Source organism: Vanellus vanellus (assembly GCF_965231255.1).
Source record: "Vanellus vanellus genome assembly, chromosome: 6".
Classification (NCBI taxonomy): Eukaryota; Metazoa; Chordata; class Aves; order Charadriiformes; family Charadriidae; genus Vanellus; species Vanellus vanellus.
The window spans coordinates 10,195,188-10,216,162 of NC_138911.1; the positions used below are offsets into that span (position 1 = coordinate 10,195,188).

At 38.1% G+C, this 20,975-nt stretch overlaps 1 protein-coding gene across 1 annotated transcript in view; it reads left to right on the forward strand.

Moving 5' to 3' along the window:
• The first annotated feature begins 880 nt into the window (after positions 1–880).
• PPFIBP2 (PPFIA binding protein 2) overlaps positions 881–20,975 on the forward strand; it is a 109,772-nt gene continuing 89,677 nt past the window's right edge. Inside the window, exons 1-2 of the mRNA XM_082485931.1 lie at positions 881–951; positions 20,867–20,964. Coding sequence (XP_082342057.1) covers positions 20,898–20,964 — 67 coding nt within the window. The 5' untranslated portion in view covers positions 881–951; positions 20,867–20,897. The remainder of the gene's footprint in view (positions 952–20,866; positions 20,965–20,975) is intronic.

Consider the following 20,975-nt stretch of genomic DNA (forward strand, 5'->3'; position numbering starts at 1 on the left):
GTTAACCTAAAACATCCCTGGTATGTAGGAATATGCACCAAAAATACGTCTGGTAGTGCTATTTAAACCAACATAGTTTTAATCAGTTGTTCTACGTCTAGTAGTAATGATGCAAAGAATAAAAGTCAGAAACTGGGGGGGGGGGGGGGGGGGGGGGGGGAGTGTGGGCGGGGCAAATCGTGAATTCCCTTCACGGTGGAATTCACCGGAGGGCTGATAATACCCAGTTTCCATCTCTTTCACTGAGGTGATGGGAACGGCTTCTGTGGAGCCAAGGTCTAGAGGGCTGCAGCTGGGACAGCCAGACTTCACCGGTTTCTGCAGGGAACATCGCAGCTGGGGAAACCGAGGTACTGTAAGGCCGGGGGGTGAGGGGGGTGGTCGTGAGGCGCCAGCCAGGAACACACCAGAAGCCCTAAAATGGGATTTACCTCCACTGTCCGTTCTGTCAGAGACCAGGCCACGGTCCGTAGCCGGGAGCTGTGGTACACCTTTGATTTTGCGCTGAGAGGAGAGGGGTTTGTGGCGGGCGTCGGGCATTTTCACGCCTCTACAGGTGCGCGCGCCTACGCTGAGGCGCTGCTGTGAGGAACCGGAGGGCGCCCACCTGCCCGCCAGCCCCGCCGCAACCTGCCCGCCAGCCCCGCCGCAACCTGCCCGGCCCCCGCCGGGACACGTCTCTGCGCGGGCCAGACCTTCGGGCGCGGGTGTCCCCAAGCGTCCCGTAAGCTCCGCAGAGGGCCCAAAGCGCGGTGAGGAGGCGACAAGGCGGCCCCGGAGAGGATCCCGCCCCTACCGCGCGGGGCCCCCGCGGGGCCGAGCTAACGGCTGCCGCGCGCCGGCCGCCAGCTGCCGTGTGGCGCACCTGGCGGCGCGGCGCGGCGGGGCGAGGGCGGCCGAGCCCGGGAGGCGCCGCCGCGCAGGTCGGTCCCCGCCGGCGGGCGGTGTGAGGTGAGGTGAGGTGAGGTGGTCTGCGTGTGAGGGTGCTCGGCGGGAACCTCCCGCCTCGGCGGGAAGGGTCTGTGGCGCTGCCCCGGGGGGGCTTGGGGGCGTCCCCTCGGCGGTGAGGCGGCGGAGCGCTGGGCCGGGCTGTCCTGAGGCGCCGCCGGGCGGGAGGCGGGTCGGCGGGCTCGGGGCGGGGGGGGGAGACCTCGGCCGGTTGTTACAAGGGGATCCTTCGCGAATCGTGCTGCGGGTGTGATTGCAATGCCTGTTGCTTCTCCTTTCTTAACACTTGGCTATTGCTGGGAGAGTTAAGGACTCCATGCTGGTGAGAAGACTTTTAAATAGACGCGGCTGCTGTAAGTTAAATATTTATCCTCACAGCGAGCAAAGCTTTGAAACTTGAGTTGAACTGGCAGTTCAGTAAATAAACCGTTTTATTGACATAGAACGGTCGATTCAGAAGCTGTGCTGTCAGTAATGACATGCAGTCGCAGCCAAGTTCTCTCAAGTGGAAGCGAGGTGTTCCCCCACAGTCTGTAATTGAAAATTCAGAAAAGAGGTATGTGGGGGAAATAAGGTAGTTTAAAGGATGTTTGGAAAAGAACAGCTGGAGGATGAAACTGGCTGTTATGGGCTGTTTTACCAGTACAGAGATAAGGGATGAGATGTCAAGTGGTCTCTAGTTTCATCATTCAGCACTCATGTTATCATAGTAATGATAAAAATACCTCCCTCTTAACATTTACAAGAAGGGTAAGGAATCACACCCCTTTGCATATGACCATTTTTTCAGTTTTGTGCAGGGCAAAATAAGGTGTTAAATACTAATTTGGTAGGTCTGTAACTGTGGATCTGGCTGCATACAGGTGAAGTGCAATACGTGCTTTTGAAGATTTGCATGTACAACACAGGGTATTTCCATAGTCATAAATGTTTTCCACAATTTCAGACTTTTAATTGCAGGGGTTTGGCGGGGGGGGGGGGGGGGCAGAGGGACGGACAATGAGGGGCACTTTTCTGCGGTGGTTTGGGTTTTTTTTATACAGGAATATGTGAACAGGTGCATGAAGGGCTTCGTTCTGAAACTTGTATGGAAATGTGGAAAGAGGTGGCAGAGCAAAGGCAGCTGAATTTCAGCTTTGCGGGTTTATTGATTTACTTTGCTTGTGTTCCTGACTTTGACTTGGATCTGCTGTATGAACTTAGCTAAAACCAATAAATCTTTATGCTTCCTTGTACCTTCCTAATGGAGAAATGCTTGGAGTAGAACTCAGTATACCAGGAGGGTGAAAGGACAAATTGGGGCAAACGTAAGCAAATATGGGTTGTTTTGAAATGATATGGATTTACCCTCCTTTTGCTGATAGTTCCAGTTGGAAGCAATTGTAAGGGTCTCTTGAACCTAAAGGAAACCCAGTGTAAGTTAGAGCAGAGGGAGAATGCAAAAGAACCTTAGGTTTGCCTTCAGGACAAGTATAGCTTGATATCAGAATATGATAAATATATGTATTATAATATAATTTGTAATACATAACTTCAAGTCCTCAGTAACAAGACTTAAGCTGAGGGATAGTTCAAGACTAATCTTGTCACTTACTGCTGATGTTTATATCTGTTGTAGGCACACAATATGCCTGTAACTGTTTCAAATTAATGTTAGCATCACTTTTGAAAATTTAAATGCTTTATTTACTGAAGCCAGGTAATAATCAAGTGTCTTGGCAAAACATATAGCAGTTTATCTATGGTACATCTGGGACTCTGCCCTATGGAAAGTGCCAAATTAAAGGGAGGGGGCAGAAACTGATTAATCTGTGTGGCTGAAGCATGGTAGGAATTGGGCTGGGAGCATTGTTCTCTGGTTCCATGTTCCCTTGCTGCTTTCATCTCCTGTCCCAGGAAGTTGAGGAGTTAGAGGAATGGTGGCAAAGGGCACTGTTGCTACCATCTTGATTTCACTCCAGCAACCCCATCCATATTAGGACTACGCTAGAAGCAGGGAGGACAGGAAGGAAGTAGGGAAGGAGTAAGTAGAGATGGGATAATAAACACTATCCTCCCCTCACTCCTGCTGTATCTGATGTCACTTGGTCTCTGTTATGTGGTATCAGCACTGTGCAAAAGTGATCAGAGAGAGTGTGTGTGTGTAAACAAAGGGAAAATACATTGTTGTGGGCATAGACTAGAGAAATGCTTTCTGGGTTCTTGAATCAGTTCTCCCTGTTTCCTCTGTCATGCTTCTGTTACAGTGAGTCTGTCACTCTAGACTGTGCAGGCTCTGAGGCAGCATAATGTGATTTAATGTGGTATGGTGTGTTTGAATGGAGGATGGGAAGAGAACAGATGTAAAAGAGTAAGTGAAGACCTTAAGAATCGTCTTCTCTGAACACTTAGGTTCATCAAACAATGGGGAAAGGCAGAGGGAGAATGTGCTATGAATGCAAAACATGGGAAAATGAAAAAGAACAAAAGATGGTGACCCACCTCTTTTTTCCCAGGTGCAGCTCTGCTTCTAACCCTCATTTACCTAACTTGTTTCCCATTTGCCTCTTCCCAGTCTCTCTTCAAAACAAACAAACTCCCACAAAAACCTGTAAAGCACTTATCCATAGACACTCCTCTCACTTTTATTAGAGTATTCAGAGGCAGACCATAAACTTGCTTCACTTTCCCCACAGCTAGGGATTTGTTTGAACCTTTCAGGTCAAACAAATCAGGGCCTTGACCTGGTAAGATTAGCAAAGGACTATGCTCATATAGGTAACGCAGACCCTTAGTGGGGCTTTGCTAGTTAGCAAAAAATCCACCTTCCTCCCTCCCCCCAAAAATATATATTTACAGGAATAGGATGAAAACATCTCATTGCTTTAGATGTCCATAGTATGATTCAGAGGATTTAGTCTTTATCAAAGCAGAGAAATGATGCATAAGGAAATGTATTTTGTGATAATGATCACTCAGTATAGATACAAACATATTATTATTCAACATACTCTACCAAGCCAGGCTTTTCTGCATTTTCCAGAAATACCTAATAGTGTAGAAATATTAATGCAACAGAACATGACATTGTTTAGGGCAGTAGATGAGAACCTTCAGAAGTCACTTTTCTGTAAGTGAAGTTGCATTCATTCAAATCTCTGGAGATGTTTATCATCTCAGTTTGCCACTTTATCCTCAGAACTCCGTGAATTCAACTTCTTGAGGTGTAATCTTGAAATTCTCATAAGCTACTGAACAGAATTTTGACAGCAATGGTGGCCCTCGGAGGCACGCTTGATCAGTTACCAGAATTCACTAGATGCGTATGAAATCATTTAGCTTCAGTAACTTGATCCCTTGAAAATTGGAAAGTTCATGGCTTTAATTAAAGAAGTGAACTATTTTAAGTTCTCTAAATTTTCTTCAGTTTGCTCTCATCTCTTCTGTGCTATGAACTCACCTGTTACTTTGAAGAACCGAAGAAACTGAGATTCCCGCCTTTGGACAATCTGTTCTTTAACTTTGTCTAAGCACCAGCTCTGGGGTGATAACATGTTTTTGATAAACTGTGACAGCTTAAATTTCTTCCTGCCACCCCTTTACAGTATTTTACAGTTCTCCTTTTAAATAGATGCACATTAAGCAACAAAATAAAGGATTTTTTTTCTGCTAGATCCCTATATATTTTAGCACGATATTTTTATTTCAAGTCTCTTGTGACCTTGTAACATTACAGTTACCTCTTTTGTTTCCCTGCATCTTCACGTGTTTATTTGCTATAAAACTATTTCCCAATGGCACTTTGCTCTTATTTGGCAATTCATTGATGCAGAGAACAAAGGAGTTAAATTACAAAGATAATTCCTTTCTGAAAGAAACAAAAAGTAGATCCTAATGGCACTGTTGCCAGTCTAGGTCAATTTGTGGATTTTATGTTTATGATGTGCATCTGTCAAGTTACAATGTAGTGGTTTAAAGGACTGTAAGCATGACCTGGATTTTAAACTCTAATTTGATAACCTGTAAAGCAAGATTGTTATGAATGTTGTGTAGCTTCCTAGTATTTCTGGAAGACCTGTAATCCAAAACTGCTGAGGGGAGAGAGCTGTATATTTTCATACTGATCAAAGAGGAAAATTTGGTATCTTCACATGCATAAGACAGTACTAACATGCAGTTTCCCTACTCTGCTTCCTGAATTCATCAAAGAACCAGGACTGTATTATTTATGTAGGATGCATCTTTCAGCATACTCTTGGAGAGAATGCTATTCTTATTTATGACTCTTCTGCTCTGAAATTTTTCTTAGCTTTCTTGCTGGGAGCGTGAATCAGTTTAATTATTTTTTAAATAGGTCCCTAAATGCACTGAACCTAGGTCAGTTTCCTGCCATTACAGTTGTAAAGTAGTATGGTATCTTAAATGAAATTCATAGAGAAGTGTTTTGATTTATAGAAGGAATTACAGCCAAAGTTCCAGTAGTAACAGATAAAACCGTGGAAATTATTCTTGACATTCTAGGTATTTTTCTGTTGGGTTTTTTTTCCCTTAATAAATTTCTTAAGTTTTTTATTTTTTCCTTCCATCAATAAAGTGTAGTCACTATATCCTGTGCTGACAAAATATCACATGCTCCTTGATATTTATACAGAAGACTGGAAGGAACACAGATGCTCAGTGTATGAATCCATGTTTTCTTAAAGCTTTTAATACTGTTTCAAACTGAAGAAGAGGTAATGAAAATGCTCTTGAAAATTACCATCATGAATTTTGTCCAAAGAATAACCCATCAAAATCAGAGCAGACAAGAGAAAATTATTTCTCTGCCAGATGATCAACAAACTAACCAGGAGCCATTAGTGTTTTTCTCAACTCTGTGTATGTAATATATAAAATATATTCTTACATTTATTTTATATCCACATAAAAATCTGTGTTCATCTGTTTAGCTGAATTATCCAGGTAAAACCTGAAGTACCTGAAGATAAAAATTGAGAATTGAATACTGGGTAAAATAGAGCACTTTGTGGTTTAGAAAGGGGAAAAGATAAGAAACCTGATGGTGACCAGATAGTAAGTGGCAGACAACATGCCTGGAATGGTAAGTGGTGGATCTGACTTCCAAAAATTTGCAATGACAGAGCAGGAACTGCTGATTGTATGAGAGGTCTTTTGCATATCACCCAAGGACATGGTGCTAAATTGAAGATTTGCTGAAGCAGATGTGAATTTGGAGAAAACAGATCAGCAGGCCTGATTCTCCTTCAGCAAAATCTTGAATTAGGCTGAAGGGGTGAAATAAGACTGAAGGCTCAAAGTTAAGACCTGCTGGATGGAAGAAAAGGACAGGTCCAAAGCCTGGCTCTGTTACAAGTCTTGCTTATCAAATGCTGACGGAGAGTCTGGTTTTCATTAGAGCAAGGATACAATGTATATGAATACTCATAGAGAATGATTCACTTGTTGGCTATGTCTTCTTACTCTTTTAAGATCAGCAGATTGTATGTGAGGTAAAGTAATTACCAAAGATAAATCTAAGTTGCTGAATTCTAATCTGGATTTCAAGCACTGACTATGGGAACTGCTGTTTTACTTTATCCTCTTCCGGTCTCCAGATTCAGAGGTGACTTCGCTGGGGATGCCTTCTTATTTCTGTCTGTACTGTTTATACAATGAAGTACTTTTGTTTCCAGTTTGCGCTATTTTCAACCCAAAGTTTATTTCAGAAGTCTTAATTTGACAGGGGAAAATATTTGCCCTTGAATATAGCGAATCATACTTTTATTCCACTACAATGTAGTGCAGATGGTAGCATCTGCTTTAATAACGCTTTAATAACGCATAATCAGAACATCTTATTCTAATGACATTGCAGTAAGATTTATGAATGTGTTTCTGTGATGATGATCAACTAACATGTGTAAACCAGTCAGCTCCTAAACTGAAATATTTTGATATTTCTATCCAGAGGAAAAAAAATTCTCTAGCAGAGAGCTTGGGGAGGTAAATCCAACATCTTAAATAGATAGGAAACCAGCACAAACCATCCTCGGAGGCAAAGTTTTTGCATTTCATCTGGATGGTATTTGGTGTATGCAGTATTAGACAGGGGGTGTACTAAGATCTTCTTGCACAAAACTTCTGTCTTTTACTTAAAATGTTCTATCGTTCTGTACTTCATAATGAAATTACTGTTAAATCATCATTATCCTCTACATTCAGTGCCTTGGTGACATTCCAGACAGTGCTAACCTATATACTAATAAAAACAAGCTCTTAGGAATTGAAGTAGGTGATCCAAAGAGGTGCTTTCCAACCTCAACTGTTCTGTGACTCAATTATTCTGTCATAACACTCCCATATGTTTCATAAAACTGTTCTTGTTAGGTATAAGTACAGGTCTTCACAATGCAGTTAACATAAGCTCTTACCTGAAATTTCGTATTAATTGCACTACTTACTTTCATGCCTCTTTTTTCAGGTTTTTATGCCCAACTTAAGGTATGAAGTTGTGCTTTGGTTTATTTAGGATGGTAACCTCTCTATATACTTTGCAGTGAGGATACAAGTGAAAAATCACATAAGCATAGCTCTTCTAGTGGCCTTACCATCACTCCCAATTTCACTGGCAGATTTATGGGCACCCAGCAGACCTGGAGAAAAAATGGCAAAACAAGTCACTGTTTCTTGAGATGTGTTCAGAACATGCATTAACAACTTCAGAAACAGACTGTAGGAGATGCGGTAATAGCTTCAACCCAGGTACTCAGATATGGACCCCAGCTACCATTGTTAACTATGTATTAAGTGTACTTACTACTAAAAAAACCCAAACAACAAAACAAAAATACACCATCCCCCCAAAAAACCCTCCTCTAGCTGAACTTAAGATATGTTTATGCAAGTGCTATGTAAGCATATGTAAGTACAGTGTCTGTTGTATGCTCTTTTGTAACACATATTTTAATAATTGTTTCAAGAAGGGAAGAATAACAAATCTTAACATTCAGAGCTACTTATATGGACCAGAAACACAGATTTGTTATAAAATATCAATGAAAGCAGGATATGTAATTCTCTTAAGGAATGTGTTAATTGCATCTGAAAAAAATGAAAAAAAGTCAAGTGAATAGTTTTCTTCTCTTGAAAGTAGTCTTCTGTAATGAAAAGTATATATACAAAGTATTTAATATTAGTACAGATTATATTAATCCTGAAAATTTCAGTCATAAACACTATAAATTATTAGTTAAATATTTCTTGAATTAAAATGTTCTTCAATGTAGGAAGCTGAATGTATCCAAAGTAGTAATTTTACCCAAAACTGAAAAGAGCAATTTATGGTCTGATCTGGCAAACTTCAGATGTACAAAAGGAAAGTAATGTTAGAACCTTTTGTTACTAGAAGACAGGAGAGTTGTTATAAAAAAAGCTTTTGTGCGAGAAAAAGATCTGTTCTGGCCTGCTTTGCAGAACATACTGTAGTGTTGTGAAAAATACTTAATAGTCCAGAAGAGTTACTCACCTGTACTTTGTCCAGTGCATGCTGCATTTCATAATAATTGTAGATTAGGCTAAGGATTAGAAAACTGTTGCAAGAATTGTGGTCCGAATCTGTTTTGCTTTGATTGTATTCTCCGTTTTAATTAGGAAATTTGGTAGCATCATTGGTTTTGTTTGTAGATTGTGAAGCTCAGCTTGTTCTCATTTCACTTAAACTACTTGCAAAAGTACAGACTGTAGAAGACAGCATTATTTTTTTTTTTAACATGGGGAAAGGAGTTTGTGATCAGAGTAAATGATTTGGTACAAAGAGAATTTATGCTCTAGAATGAATTTAGTTTGGATTCACCAGTCATTTGTAGTTTTATTATTTAATCAAAGCTTCTGATTATCCAGGGACTAATTGAGAAGAACAGGACTAGCAGCTGCTCACTTCCTTTGGAAACCCAGATTTGGGTACTCAGAAGCAGAGGTTCCAAATTAGCTGAGACTAATAAAACTGCCATGCTAGGCAGCTTGCCTAGTTTTCCAGGCAGTATGCCTGCAAATGTAATTTTACACTGAATGTATATTATTTGCTTTTCTTAACTAACAAAGTAAACAATACTATTTCTGTCACGCAGCAAAACTATCCCTTATCAATAAGGGCTAATAAAGAAGAAACAATTTCCTCATGACAGAGCAGTAGTTTGGTGTTTGTTAACATGATCGCATTTTTCTTTTCAAGTAGGAAGAGAGTGGATATATTTTTTTTTCAGAATTGGTAAAACTCTTGAATATTTCCACTTGGAGTTTTTGAAGACCACTGAAATACAGGGGCCTGAATCTCTCTTATATGTAATAGCAAATCAAATTTTACTTTCAAATTTAGTATGAAAGTATAAAGCTGTCATGATCACTGATATGCGAGCAGACTTTGATCCATTTTCTGGAAAATGAAATAAACTGAAGAAACTGACAGTGAACTCTGATTTCTTTTTCTCTCCTGAAATAGAAGGAAAACAATTAATTTCATCCAATGGGCAGTCATTTGAATAGTTCAATCTTTTTTCTATTTTTTTTATCTTGATTTTCTTGCATCTGGGGTCAAGTGGCAGTGCATAAAACTTTGTAGATATTTTTCATGAAGACAAATCAGCTGGTAGCTTTTAGGGATTAAAGGACTTTGCAAGTCATTAGCCTGAAATAATTTAAGTTTATGGTTGTTTTAATAAACAGGTCCCATAAAGGCATTGTTATCAAACAGTAAAATATGTGATTAAGTTATTAACTTAGGAAACTCCAAAGGTTTAGTCACATGAGGACCAAATATGAGTGGTAAGCCTTTCAAACAGTTTTAAAAAGCTGCTCTGACTCTTAACATGAAATACTCTGAAGTGAGACAGGATGTGTAAAGGCCTGACACCAAGTATCCCCACAGGTGTCATTGCTGTTTGGGACTGTGACAGGGTGCTTTAGGATTTCTGGCCTTTCTATGACACTCAGGCCCTTTAAAGTAACATAAGATTTCTGTTTCATTTGTCTTCTACATCCATACAAAGGTGTCTAATCCATGTATTTCAGAGCCAGTAAAATTTGGCTAACTTTATAAAAATGTATTGCTTCATGTACTGTTATACTCTAGCATTTGCAGTAATAACTGCAATTTTTCTATTTATTTTAATCATATGAAAGAGTTTCTGTGTGGACTGGAAGTAACACATAGTAGAACAAAATGTTGGGTATAGTTTTATTTTTTTGGCAAATAATTTTGGGTTCATGTTCACATAGTTAATGAAAATACTTACCTGGAAGTGAATCTAAAGAAATCGTATGTATGTTCATTCTAAGGGTTTAACTTGTATTTTTTTTCATGCCCTAAAAGTAATGGGAATTAGCTATTAAAAGAGAACAAAAGTGATTCTTTATACATTGACGAATTATGCTGACAGCATCCTGAACTTCAGATGTAAATGTGTACATAAAAACTAGAAGAATACTGAGTTCATGAATGGGTCTGTTTCTGAGTTCAGTTCTTGCATTCAGTTTGTGTTGAGAAAGGCATTTTTTAATTTGCAAAACTTCCAAAAGCTTTCTGAATTAAGTGTCCCAGCAAACCTGTAAGCCGAAATTACTAAACTGGAATATGGTAACTTTGGAGGCTCAAATATGGAACCAGTTTTACTGAGCAATTAGTCTCTTTCTGCAAATGACATACTTTTGAAGTTTTGCAAATTCAAATAGGCATTCTGATACATGGAACTGTGGCTGTGCATTTTCCTATCTTTTTCTTAGGCCTACATATCATGTATATTTTATAAGGAGAAAATTAAATTGATTTGACTTACCCTTGATAACATGATTTGACATGGGAACTTGTTGGTTTTACATTTGTCTAGAGCTGAGAATAAATGTCTTGAAATGGTTGGCAGACACAGCATGATGGGCTTTGTGGTTGGTAAGAACTTGAGAATTCCTAGCATGGTTGATAATAAAAGGTGCTATATATAACAGTAGGCCTCCAGGATCTCTTTTGTATCCTGTGCCATCGAATCTATCTACTTTATGGAAGTAGCATGCACTTCAGAACTCCTTTGTAAGCCTATAAAAAGTTTGCACCAAATACTCAAAACTGGATATACGGTTTACCTGAAACTTAATTTTTCAGTTGTGGTGATAGAGCAAAAACAGTAACAGCACACATGAATGAATGTGAAATAGAAAAGCTGAGTACTTGAGTGGGTTTTCAGTGTGGTGATTCTGTTAAGATCCTTTGCTAGGTAAACATGTTTTCTTGTGAGCAAATACAGCTCCTCCATACAATAGGTCAGTGAGGAAACCTATATATCTAGTCACATGTTCATTATGGGCTGCTTCATGTTCCCTCTGAAGTCAGCTTCTGGTTTCAGTGGGTGCTTGCTTAATCTGTCTCTAGTTATCGTGGTATTCATATTTCTTCTAGGATCCACTGGAAAAACAGGGGAAAAAAACCCCAAAGAATGTTACATTTTTCTTGCCACCTGTAATAATGTTTCTTCAGCTGGGAGATATTATAAGTTTCTCTCACCTATGTGAACCTTAAAAATATTAAATGTTGCTTTTGGATGTCAAGTTACTGTTGTGTCTGTTTTGCAACATTGTCTCTCTGTATAATGCTTTTTCCCATAATTAGGAAATTATGTTAATCCATTTGGTATGGAAAGTAAGTATGATAGGAGAATATCTCATTTTCTGATTTAGAAATCAGCTGTGGCACAGTGTTTGATACAGTGGCTTCCTTACTTGTTGGACAGTTCTGCAGGGGGTAAGATGTCCTATATTCTGAATAATAGAGTAACAAAATCAACAAAATGTGTCATTTCAGATCAGGATTTAACTTGCCATGGAAATTTTTTGCCTCTTGGTTTTACATATTCTTTGGGCAGAAAAATAGAAAAACTTGAAGACAGCTTTTTCCAACGATATTTTCATTAATCTTCAGGAAGCAATCAATATAAGAATATTTTGTTTATAAGCATACTTATAAAACTGACACAGCTGTTAACATTTATATTTTCATTGGTGTGATGAGTAATGTGGGATATGGTGCTTTCCACAGTGACCCATTTGTTGTTCCTAGTTTAATGCTTTTAATCCAAGCAGATTCACTTATGTTGAATTTGCTGTTTCTAGCAGAAGTATGTTTTTCCTTTCTTTGTTTCCCACAGACACTTTCCTCAAAACAGCTTAAATTTCTACAGAAGTACTTGATACTGTCAGTTTCTGTTAGTGTGAATTCAACCTGTTTGTATTCACAGATGCAGGGTAGGTCATATTAAAGCAGTCTAGTGGTGTTTCCAGTTATTTATAAATTGCTGCAAAAAATGTTTCAAAGAGGGGAAAAACACTAATACGAAGTAAATTTTACAAAGTCAAAAAAGCTGTCTTCATAGTATTCATTTTTAGGCCTTATGTCTATAGCTGAGTTTAGACTTCACAGAGGTATTCATATAAAGTCGAGGCAAATTCAAGACAGCTTTATCATTTGAGTAACCCAAGAGTAGATAATTTTGTAATGAGAAACAATGATAAGAAGTATCTCTGAGGTGTGTCTGTGTTGGATTATTTCCCTGTGTAGTCTAACCCAGATCTCAGCTTCTTACCTTAAAGACCTTGTGGATGCAAATTGTCTCTCTTGACTGCAGGAAATCAGTTTTCTAGCTTGGTAACCCTCCTCTTTGCTCTGAGGTTCTGTTGCAGAAAAACAGATCTCTGGTATCTCAGTGTCCACTGGTGCCAACTCCTCTACCAATCCTCACCTACTTTAGTGTCTGTCCATTTTAAGGAACACTTAGTGCTCTCTGCTGTTTAATCCTACAAAGTGAGTTATTTCTGTAAAGATTCATTGCTTTTACTCTGTGTGGAAGCATTCTCATATACATTTATGTCATCATGTATTTCTTTTGTGGCATTTTTCTAAAGGTTAGAAGTACCCCACAACTTGAACGCTACATGTTACCTCAGTCATCTCATCTCAACAGTGGTACAATAAAACAAGAAAAAGTATATACAAAAGCAGCAAGAGTATCAAAAAGTATGGTTTGGGTTTACTCTGAGGAGAGACTTGGCAGGATAACAACTCTTCAGTTAAACAGGGATGTTGTAGGGGAGAAAGGGGAATAGGACTGGAAACAGACTGTAAGATAGTGGCATGAAAAAGTGAGCAGTGATTAACCACTGGGGTGGTTGTTTTTTGTTGGTTTTTTTTTTTTGTAATGTCAGAACATTCGCTGAAAAATGATACAAAATGGGTTTGAAAAGAAATCAGATAAATCTACAGAGTAGGTCCTTCAACATCTATGAAACATGATGGTTTGTATCCAGTCTGTGATTCATAAAGTCTAATGCTTGCTGATTATTGAGAAAGATGGAGAAGGAGACTGATTGCTATGCACCTGTGTTGCACAGAACAACATTAGAGACAGAGCACTGGGCCAGACAGACTTTTAGTCTGAACAAGCATGACTGTTCTTATGGTGGTGTAAGAGTTCCAAAAATAAATAGTTGTTTTCTGCCTCTGAGTCATATGAATTTGATGGATACCTGTCTTGATTACACTATGAGTGCTAGGACCAAGGACTGTATGGGTTTTAAAAACTAAGCGAGTTGGCTGAGGAGTGTTTGTTCTTTGTTGGCAAAGCAGCTGACTTTTACAACAATCTTCTGTGTACATAAAGGAGCTAAAGGAAATGGACACTGTGAGCAGATTTGAAAATTGGACCTCCTTACATTTCTTTGAGATAGCAAATCTTCTGGCCCTATGTTAGCGCTGACCTCCTTCAGTGAAACAACTGTGTTTTCAGACTCATATTCCAAATGGTGCTTCCATAAGTTAATGCAAAATCTCTTTTTCACAGTGCACGTATACACTTCTGTATCCCTAGTGGGGTTTATACACATAGACTTAATAGATTAATGAAGTAAGTTAGTAGTAGTACTTATTCTGCTGAGTTGGCTCCATAACAGATTAATGGGCAAGAAGAATGATTTCCAAAACTTACTGAAATGCAGAAAGGCAGACAAAACACTAAGATTTGCCATGAGGTACTGGCCTGATCTAGTAGGTTGTCATGGCCAGGCTGAGAAGCCTTTGCTTCAAAGAGATTTGAAAAAGCCTGAGAACTATTTATGAACCATAAGAAATGTTATTGCTAATTCTCAAGCTTTAAAGAATGTTTTTTCCAGCACGATAGTTTGTCTAAATTTTTAGAATTTTTATGGGGGATAGCTTTGAATGCTTTTGTTAATCGTATATACCTAATCTCTCTCAATTTCTGTCAAAGTCTTGTCATCTGTTTTACTCTAGGTCAAAGAGTTCATTTGTGCATGAATTCTGTGTTTACTTTTATTACCATTTCTCACCTTTTGGTTTACTAGGGCATGAATTTACTTTCACAGGATCATTCATTATATCATTTGTCAGCTTAAGTTTTTCAACTCCTGTGTGTGTGTGGGGGGGGGGGGGGGGGGGGGGGTCTTTGGGTTTTGGGTGTTTTTGATTTTTTTTTTTTTTTTTTTTTTTTTTTTTCTGGAGAGGAGGGAGGAGGTGTGGATGCAGTTTCCCAGGCATTGGATCTGGAGTCAAGTAACTTAGAAGACTTAGTTGAAATGCTGACCTTCATGGAAGAAAATTTGAAGCTGTGACCTTGAGGCTAGTGAATACCTGAGATTAGAAAGGAAAGAAAAAAAAAACACAGTTTATTTTAAATGTCAGAATTTTGGGGTTCTAACTCTTCTTAATTCTAATATTTTTAGAACAAAATGTGAACTCTAGTACCAAATCTGACTTTTGTATGGCATTCATCTTTGCATTTATTTTAAGACCAGAAATTTTCATGTTTTGGTTCAGAAACTTTTCTCTCATGTATTTTACCAGTAATGCTTTATTCAGTTGAGGTTTTAATCCAAAGTGTTTATTCATTGTGGGTTTTTTTAAATTTTAACTAGCTAGAACTAGTTGGATGACAACTGAAATAAAATAATTGGGGGGGCGGTTCCTTTCATACAATAATAAATAATGCAATTTTGGTTTAGGTTTTTAGATTTTCAAAGTCAGAATCTACAACATTTCCCTTTATACTGTGTATAGCAGAGAAAACTTAAAAATATCTGATAACAATTTAAAATTAAATTATGAAGTGTTTTTTTAAGCTTTTATGAACAATGTTTAAGACAACACTGAAGGAATGAAGAGCTTTCTACAGTTGATAGAACTGCTATAGAGAGGGACGGAAGAAACCTCACTTTGCACATGCCATTCTGTGAACATCAGCTTTTATGTGTAAGGATGAGACTTTGTAAAAACATAAGTCAGGAAATTTGGTTATGGTACCAATAACAACTGTAACTTAATATCCATGAGTTCTGTGGAGGAGTTACTATGAGGTGATATGTGTTCTTAAGTATCATAAAGCATCAGCCAGATCATTTACAATATTGTTAAGGGTGCTTTCTCCACACACACACCAAGCCCCCATTGAAATTCAGCCTCATATTAGTAAACTTAACAGGTTTATTTTGGAAAACATGTTTGGCTTTGACTTTGCTACTTCATAATGCAGTAAAATTAACTACATTCTGTTCTCTTCTTTAAATCAATTTATTTAGTATAATAAGTTTAAAAGTGGCATAGTTCTTACTGCTTGTCACTCTTAACTTTTATCAGCAGCACACAAATATGGTGGGTTTACAGTGCCAGGGTAATACCCAGCTGCCTGCATAAGTTCGTTTAGCTTATTTATTTAAAGAGCTTGCTTAGCTCATTTTCATCATGGAAGTATTGGACTAGCACTGTACTTCACCTACGGATGTCCCTTCATATAAGGACTCCCAGCAATATGTAGGACTAGAGACTTTGCCAGTTCTTCTACCATCTACCTGAAATAGTTCAGTATCAGGTCTTTGTTCAACTTTGGCTAATCTATATTTCTCTCTAGTTTCGCCCTCTCCCTTAGTGTGGACACTTTACACTTTCTACCTGAAAAAAAATATTTTTTATTCCCATTCTAGTTATTCCTAAAAAACCTCTATAGTCTTGTTTTTATTTATTACAAAAAGCGTAATAAATGAAGGAAGCGTTCTATTTACCCTTCCGCCTATTCCAATGAAACACATGAAGGGGAAATAGAGCAAGTAGTGTCTATATTAACAAATAAATTAAATTTAAGCTATAATCAGATGAATAGGATTTCTGGCTGGGTAGTCCTGGGGGATGCTGTATAAATAGTGTTCCTTAGGTAGTCATTCTAGTGATCATCAAAAATTCTTCTGTTCCCAGAAGCTGTGGATGGTTATTTAGGACCAAGGATTAACTCAATTACAGAGGTATGCCAAGTTCTAAAAGGCCAGGATCCAAATATGTATTTTTAATTTTTGTATTTGATGGTATCATAAGAACTACTAAGCCAGGTTGAAGAGATGAATCGGCAATTGTGTTCCTGTGGGGTGACTGGACAAATACAGCATGAGGCTGGGGAAGAAGCGAGGTGGGAAATGGTAGGGGTGGAAGTTGTGAACATTTGCTCATTCCAGGTCAGGAGTCATCTTGCAGCTGAAAAAAGCGTGGACTTCTGAGGTTTATCCAAGCCACTTGAAATTTCATTACACCATTAAGTACAAAGCAATGTTATACTTGAATTTGAATCTTTAAACAGTTTACAAACATGTATTTATTCATCCCAGAAAAAAAGGTGGCGGTAGTTAATTATTAGCTGTGTCTTCTAAATGTGAAAGGAATTTGTAGGCCACCCAAAGCATTGATATTAAGGCAAGATCTGGGTTTCACGAGTTCCTGTCAAAAACCACACCCCTCTCCATAACTGATAAAGTTGGCAACCACATTTTTACGAGCAACCTTGGAAAAACATCTGATTTATGAGTTGCCTAAATGTTCATATTCTTATCTCTAGACAGCTGATGGTTCAAGGCAGCCATGAAAGATTCAAATTTAATTAAGGCCTTTCCTAATTCTAAAGAACATCTTGCTCATAGTGAATCCGTCTGTTAAATATTGTGTTCTTTCTGGACACAGTAAGCTATAGTTTTACATACAGAAAGTAGGCTAAGAAATTTGCAAGGAATATTGGCTCTAAGCACAATAGTTTTGCCAGAGATTTTTCATTTTATTTGAAATGCAAATCTCAGATTGGGATTTATAGGGTAAAGCTAGCTGAGCAAAATAAATTTAGGCATTCAGACCAGTTTCTCTGTCTGTACTTCCTGGAAGATCTTATTACTTAGGTAATTATAACAAACAGGGTTGCAATATCTTTGTATGTGGGCTGGGCTCTAAATTAGTACGAGCGTGTGGCTTAGAAGGGCTGATAATAATTTAGACTTAACATCTGCTTAACAGTAAAACTTTAGCTATTAATAGCAAGCAATTTTTACTGCTCGGGCAAAAAAGTGAATTCTTCTTAGGGACCTGAAAAGGTGAGTAGATTGGTTCTTGTATTTTGCTGGTATATAAGTTAATCTAATAAATCCTGAACGTTAGAATTTGCTAATGTTAAAGCTTGTACTGCAATGTGAGAGATAGTTTTTCTTCAGTCCTTACTAAAGCTGAAAAAAATTATTTTTCAAAATATATGTATACTTTTGTATCAGTAGATAAGTCATGGCATTCTGCATCTGTTGATGTTGTTCAGGAATGGAAACTGCAAAAAGGACTGCAATTAAAATACCAGCAAATAGATGGATCCCATTCATGTACTCAGCATGCCTTGGGATTGATACAGGTGTCTTGTTATTAAATAATAATTAAAAAAAGAATCCACAATTGCAAATATTTCTACAGAACTATATCAGAAACGGTAACTGAAAGCATATGAGTTCTAACAAGCTATTTTCATAATATGGCTCAGAACAGACAAACTGTAAGAAGGGAGTGTCTGGGAAAGTAAGACTTGCCTGAAGCACAAGCAACAGGTCTGTCTAGAAAAAGATGTCAAGCAAGTAATATTACATTATCGCTCTGGAGTAAAGAATGTTGCTTTCATTAATAAATAGTTGTTTGATCAGCAGGTTTTACTCTCACTTAATGCAGTTAAGCAGCTAATACACTGTGGATACAGGTGACAAAACTGGCAGAGTGTGGAGGCTGGGAGGAGATAGAAGTCTTAGTTCTGGGGGTATTTTTCAGCAAAACTTTCTGGTTTGTGCCAAAGTCTTCATTCAAGGATTTTCTATAGAGTTCAAGTTTGTAATGTAATGCAGTGCAATCTAGCAATAGAAACTATGCTGGTTTTAGTATTTTTCACTCTCTAATTTTGAGGCAGTCTACTGACCTCGTTTACTAACACAGCCGGTGACCATAGATTTCTGGGGGAGTGGCTGGTGGCCACATCCACCAAAGGAGCAAGGTAGCCTACATGCCTTTTTGGCAGCTGCTTAGTGTGGGTGGATTACTTTTCACTGAGGTGTTTATTACTGATGTTATGGTTGCTTTGAACTAGGGGAAATATTGCAATATTGCAAGTTGAGAATAAAGTATCTGTAAAGTATTTATTGAATCTTCTAAGCTACTGGTAGGGAAAGGTGGCAACAGAAGATGGAAATCTAGCAATAACAACACATTGAAGCAACAGAATCAGAGGGAGTGTCTGTAAAGTTCAGGTGTGTAAGCATTCTGAAATTGTAAGTTTATATCAGCTGTCTTAATGACTTTCCAGATTATTCTGAGCATAGTTTGTGTTATTTTCAATACCATTAAAGAAAATACTTGGATCAGATACATTTTGGTGAAATTCAGTTACATTTAGCATTGTTCATACTTAAATTATTATTTTGATAAAAAATTGAGAGACCAAAACCAACCATTCCTTTACATTCATTTATCTCTGTCTTGGGTGACACTAAAGATTTTTCGTCCATTTTCTGATAAGGCATTCTCATATCGCTTTTCAGATCTATTTGATCTGCAGTTAAATAATGGTTTAGCAGTTATGACAAAGTATAAATGGCAGAGCTCAAGTTAGAACGTACTAGTTTCTGACTCTTATTCCTGCATCTGTCCCTCTAGATAGTGGTGTTGTATACATTGACTGGAATGGACATAGGACACACCTTACTGATAATACAGAGGTTATTAATAAATTAGCATTGTGTAAATTTCACCAGCACCATGAAGAAAAGCCTGTGTCTTGAGATTCTTAGTTTGTAAGAGAAGCAAATAATTTTGACTTGTTAGTAATTTTTTTTCCATAGCACTGGGCTTATTACTGAGATTCAGCATTTCTTATGATACAGTAATTTGGACTCAGCCTTAAGTGTACTTTTAGGGATTTATTATTTATTTTCTGACAGACCCTCTGAAACAGAAAATGGGTAAGCTTTTATTTTAAAGCTGACTTTACCCTCTGGCTGCTGATTCTACATTCTAGCCTTTAGGTAGGTTCCAACTGAGAGGGTAAATGTGGTGGTTTAGCTACCAGTCATGTCATTGGTCATGGTGGCCAGTGTCTGAACTGTCACTAGATGAACACTACAAAAATATTTTCATCTATGTGAATAGCCATTAGAGATTATTGTAATATTTATTTAAATTCAAAGTAATTGAATTCTTAGCATAGGTAATCACACGATAAATAGAGATTAGTGACATTTCAGTGGCATTGGAATAATCAGCCCCACAAATATATGACCACTGCCTATACGTGTACCTACAACCTGCATCATTTGAAGGATATCTCTAGCCATTGTCAGACAGGTGTCTTTTGTGGTGCTTAGAAAGCTGTCAAAGTTGAGCAGTTCTGAATCATAACTTTTAAAACTTCCTGTATCAGGAGATTGAATGTCAAAAGAATGAATTGCACCCTTCATGGAAGAAAAATTGCATTATATGACCCTTTAAAGTCTGTCAGTATTTTGAGTTGTGTGTTAGAACACTGCAAAAATTATGCACATGTACGATCCCTGTTCATCGCTGTGTGGGCATTGGTTTCATACTTTAGCGATGAAGTGATGTGCAAAAGGGCTTTATTTCAGAGAGAATTTTCTCACTGGCAATGAAATGGACAGCATAAATTCTTTTGCTCTTTGAAATGTCATCTATTGACAATAGTGACTGCTACTTGACCAAGAGTCCAGCGAAACCAACTCACAAGTAGAGACTATGTGGAAAATTTTGTCCTTAATGTCAGATGGTAACATGAATGCGTTTAATCTTGTTTTCAAGAGGCAGCAGTAACTTTCATACTTGGAAGCATGAAACAGAAATGTCATACTTGGGGCATTTTGGTTATTGGAACAGAAAGAACTGTATTTTCAGTGTTATGAAAGAAGTGGTAAAAAGATTGAATGGAAGAAGGAGGAGTAAAGATTATTTCAGAGTTGCTGGACTTGGGGTGCATAACACAGAGGTCAGATGTGAAAGCCATATGAGATACAGTTACTGTTGGGGTTGAGCCAGCAAGAGTTTTGTATCTGTTCCTTCTTTACTCCTCTGTCAGCAATCAAAAAGCAGAGCTCCTACAGAGTTCTACTTCTAGGTTAAGCATGTTTTTCACCATGTGTTCATTCCTGCATTGAAACCTAGTCAAGCCTCTTTTTTCCCCACAGTGCAAAAGGTTGAAATGCGCTGAACTTTGAATCTAGGAAATCTTTGGTAAGGATAAGGGGCAGGGGGATCTCAGGCTTCCAGTATTTGACATTGTTTGGTTTTGTTTCCATCTGCATTGTTTTAGTAAAATCTCTTTAAAAAAAAAAAATAAATAAAAGAATCAACGATGAATGAAAACCTCAGAAATGCCAGGTCATCTATCAAAGATAGGAACAATTTTGTTAGTTTTCATATTGCTAGGCTGTATTTTTGCTAGTGTGTACTTTTGCTTGTGTGGCTTAATTTATAATGTAACAGTGACATATATTTTCTGTCAGGTCTGGTCTAGTGTAATACAGATGATCTCACCTGTCTTTTCAGTAGAAACAGTAAAGGTCTGAAGAAATCGCAGATGATGGCTTCTGACGCTAGTCATATGCTGGAAGCAGCTTTGGAGCAGATGGATGACATCATTGCAGGTATAATAATG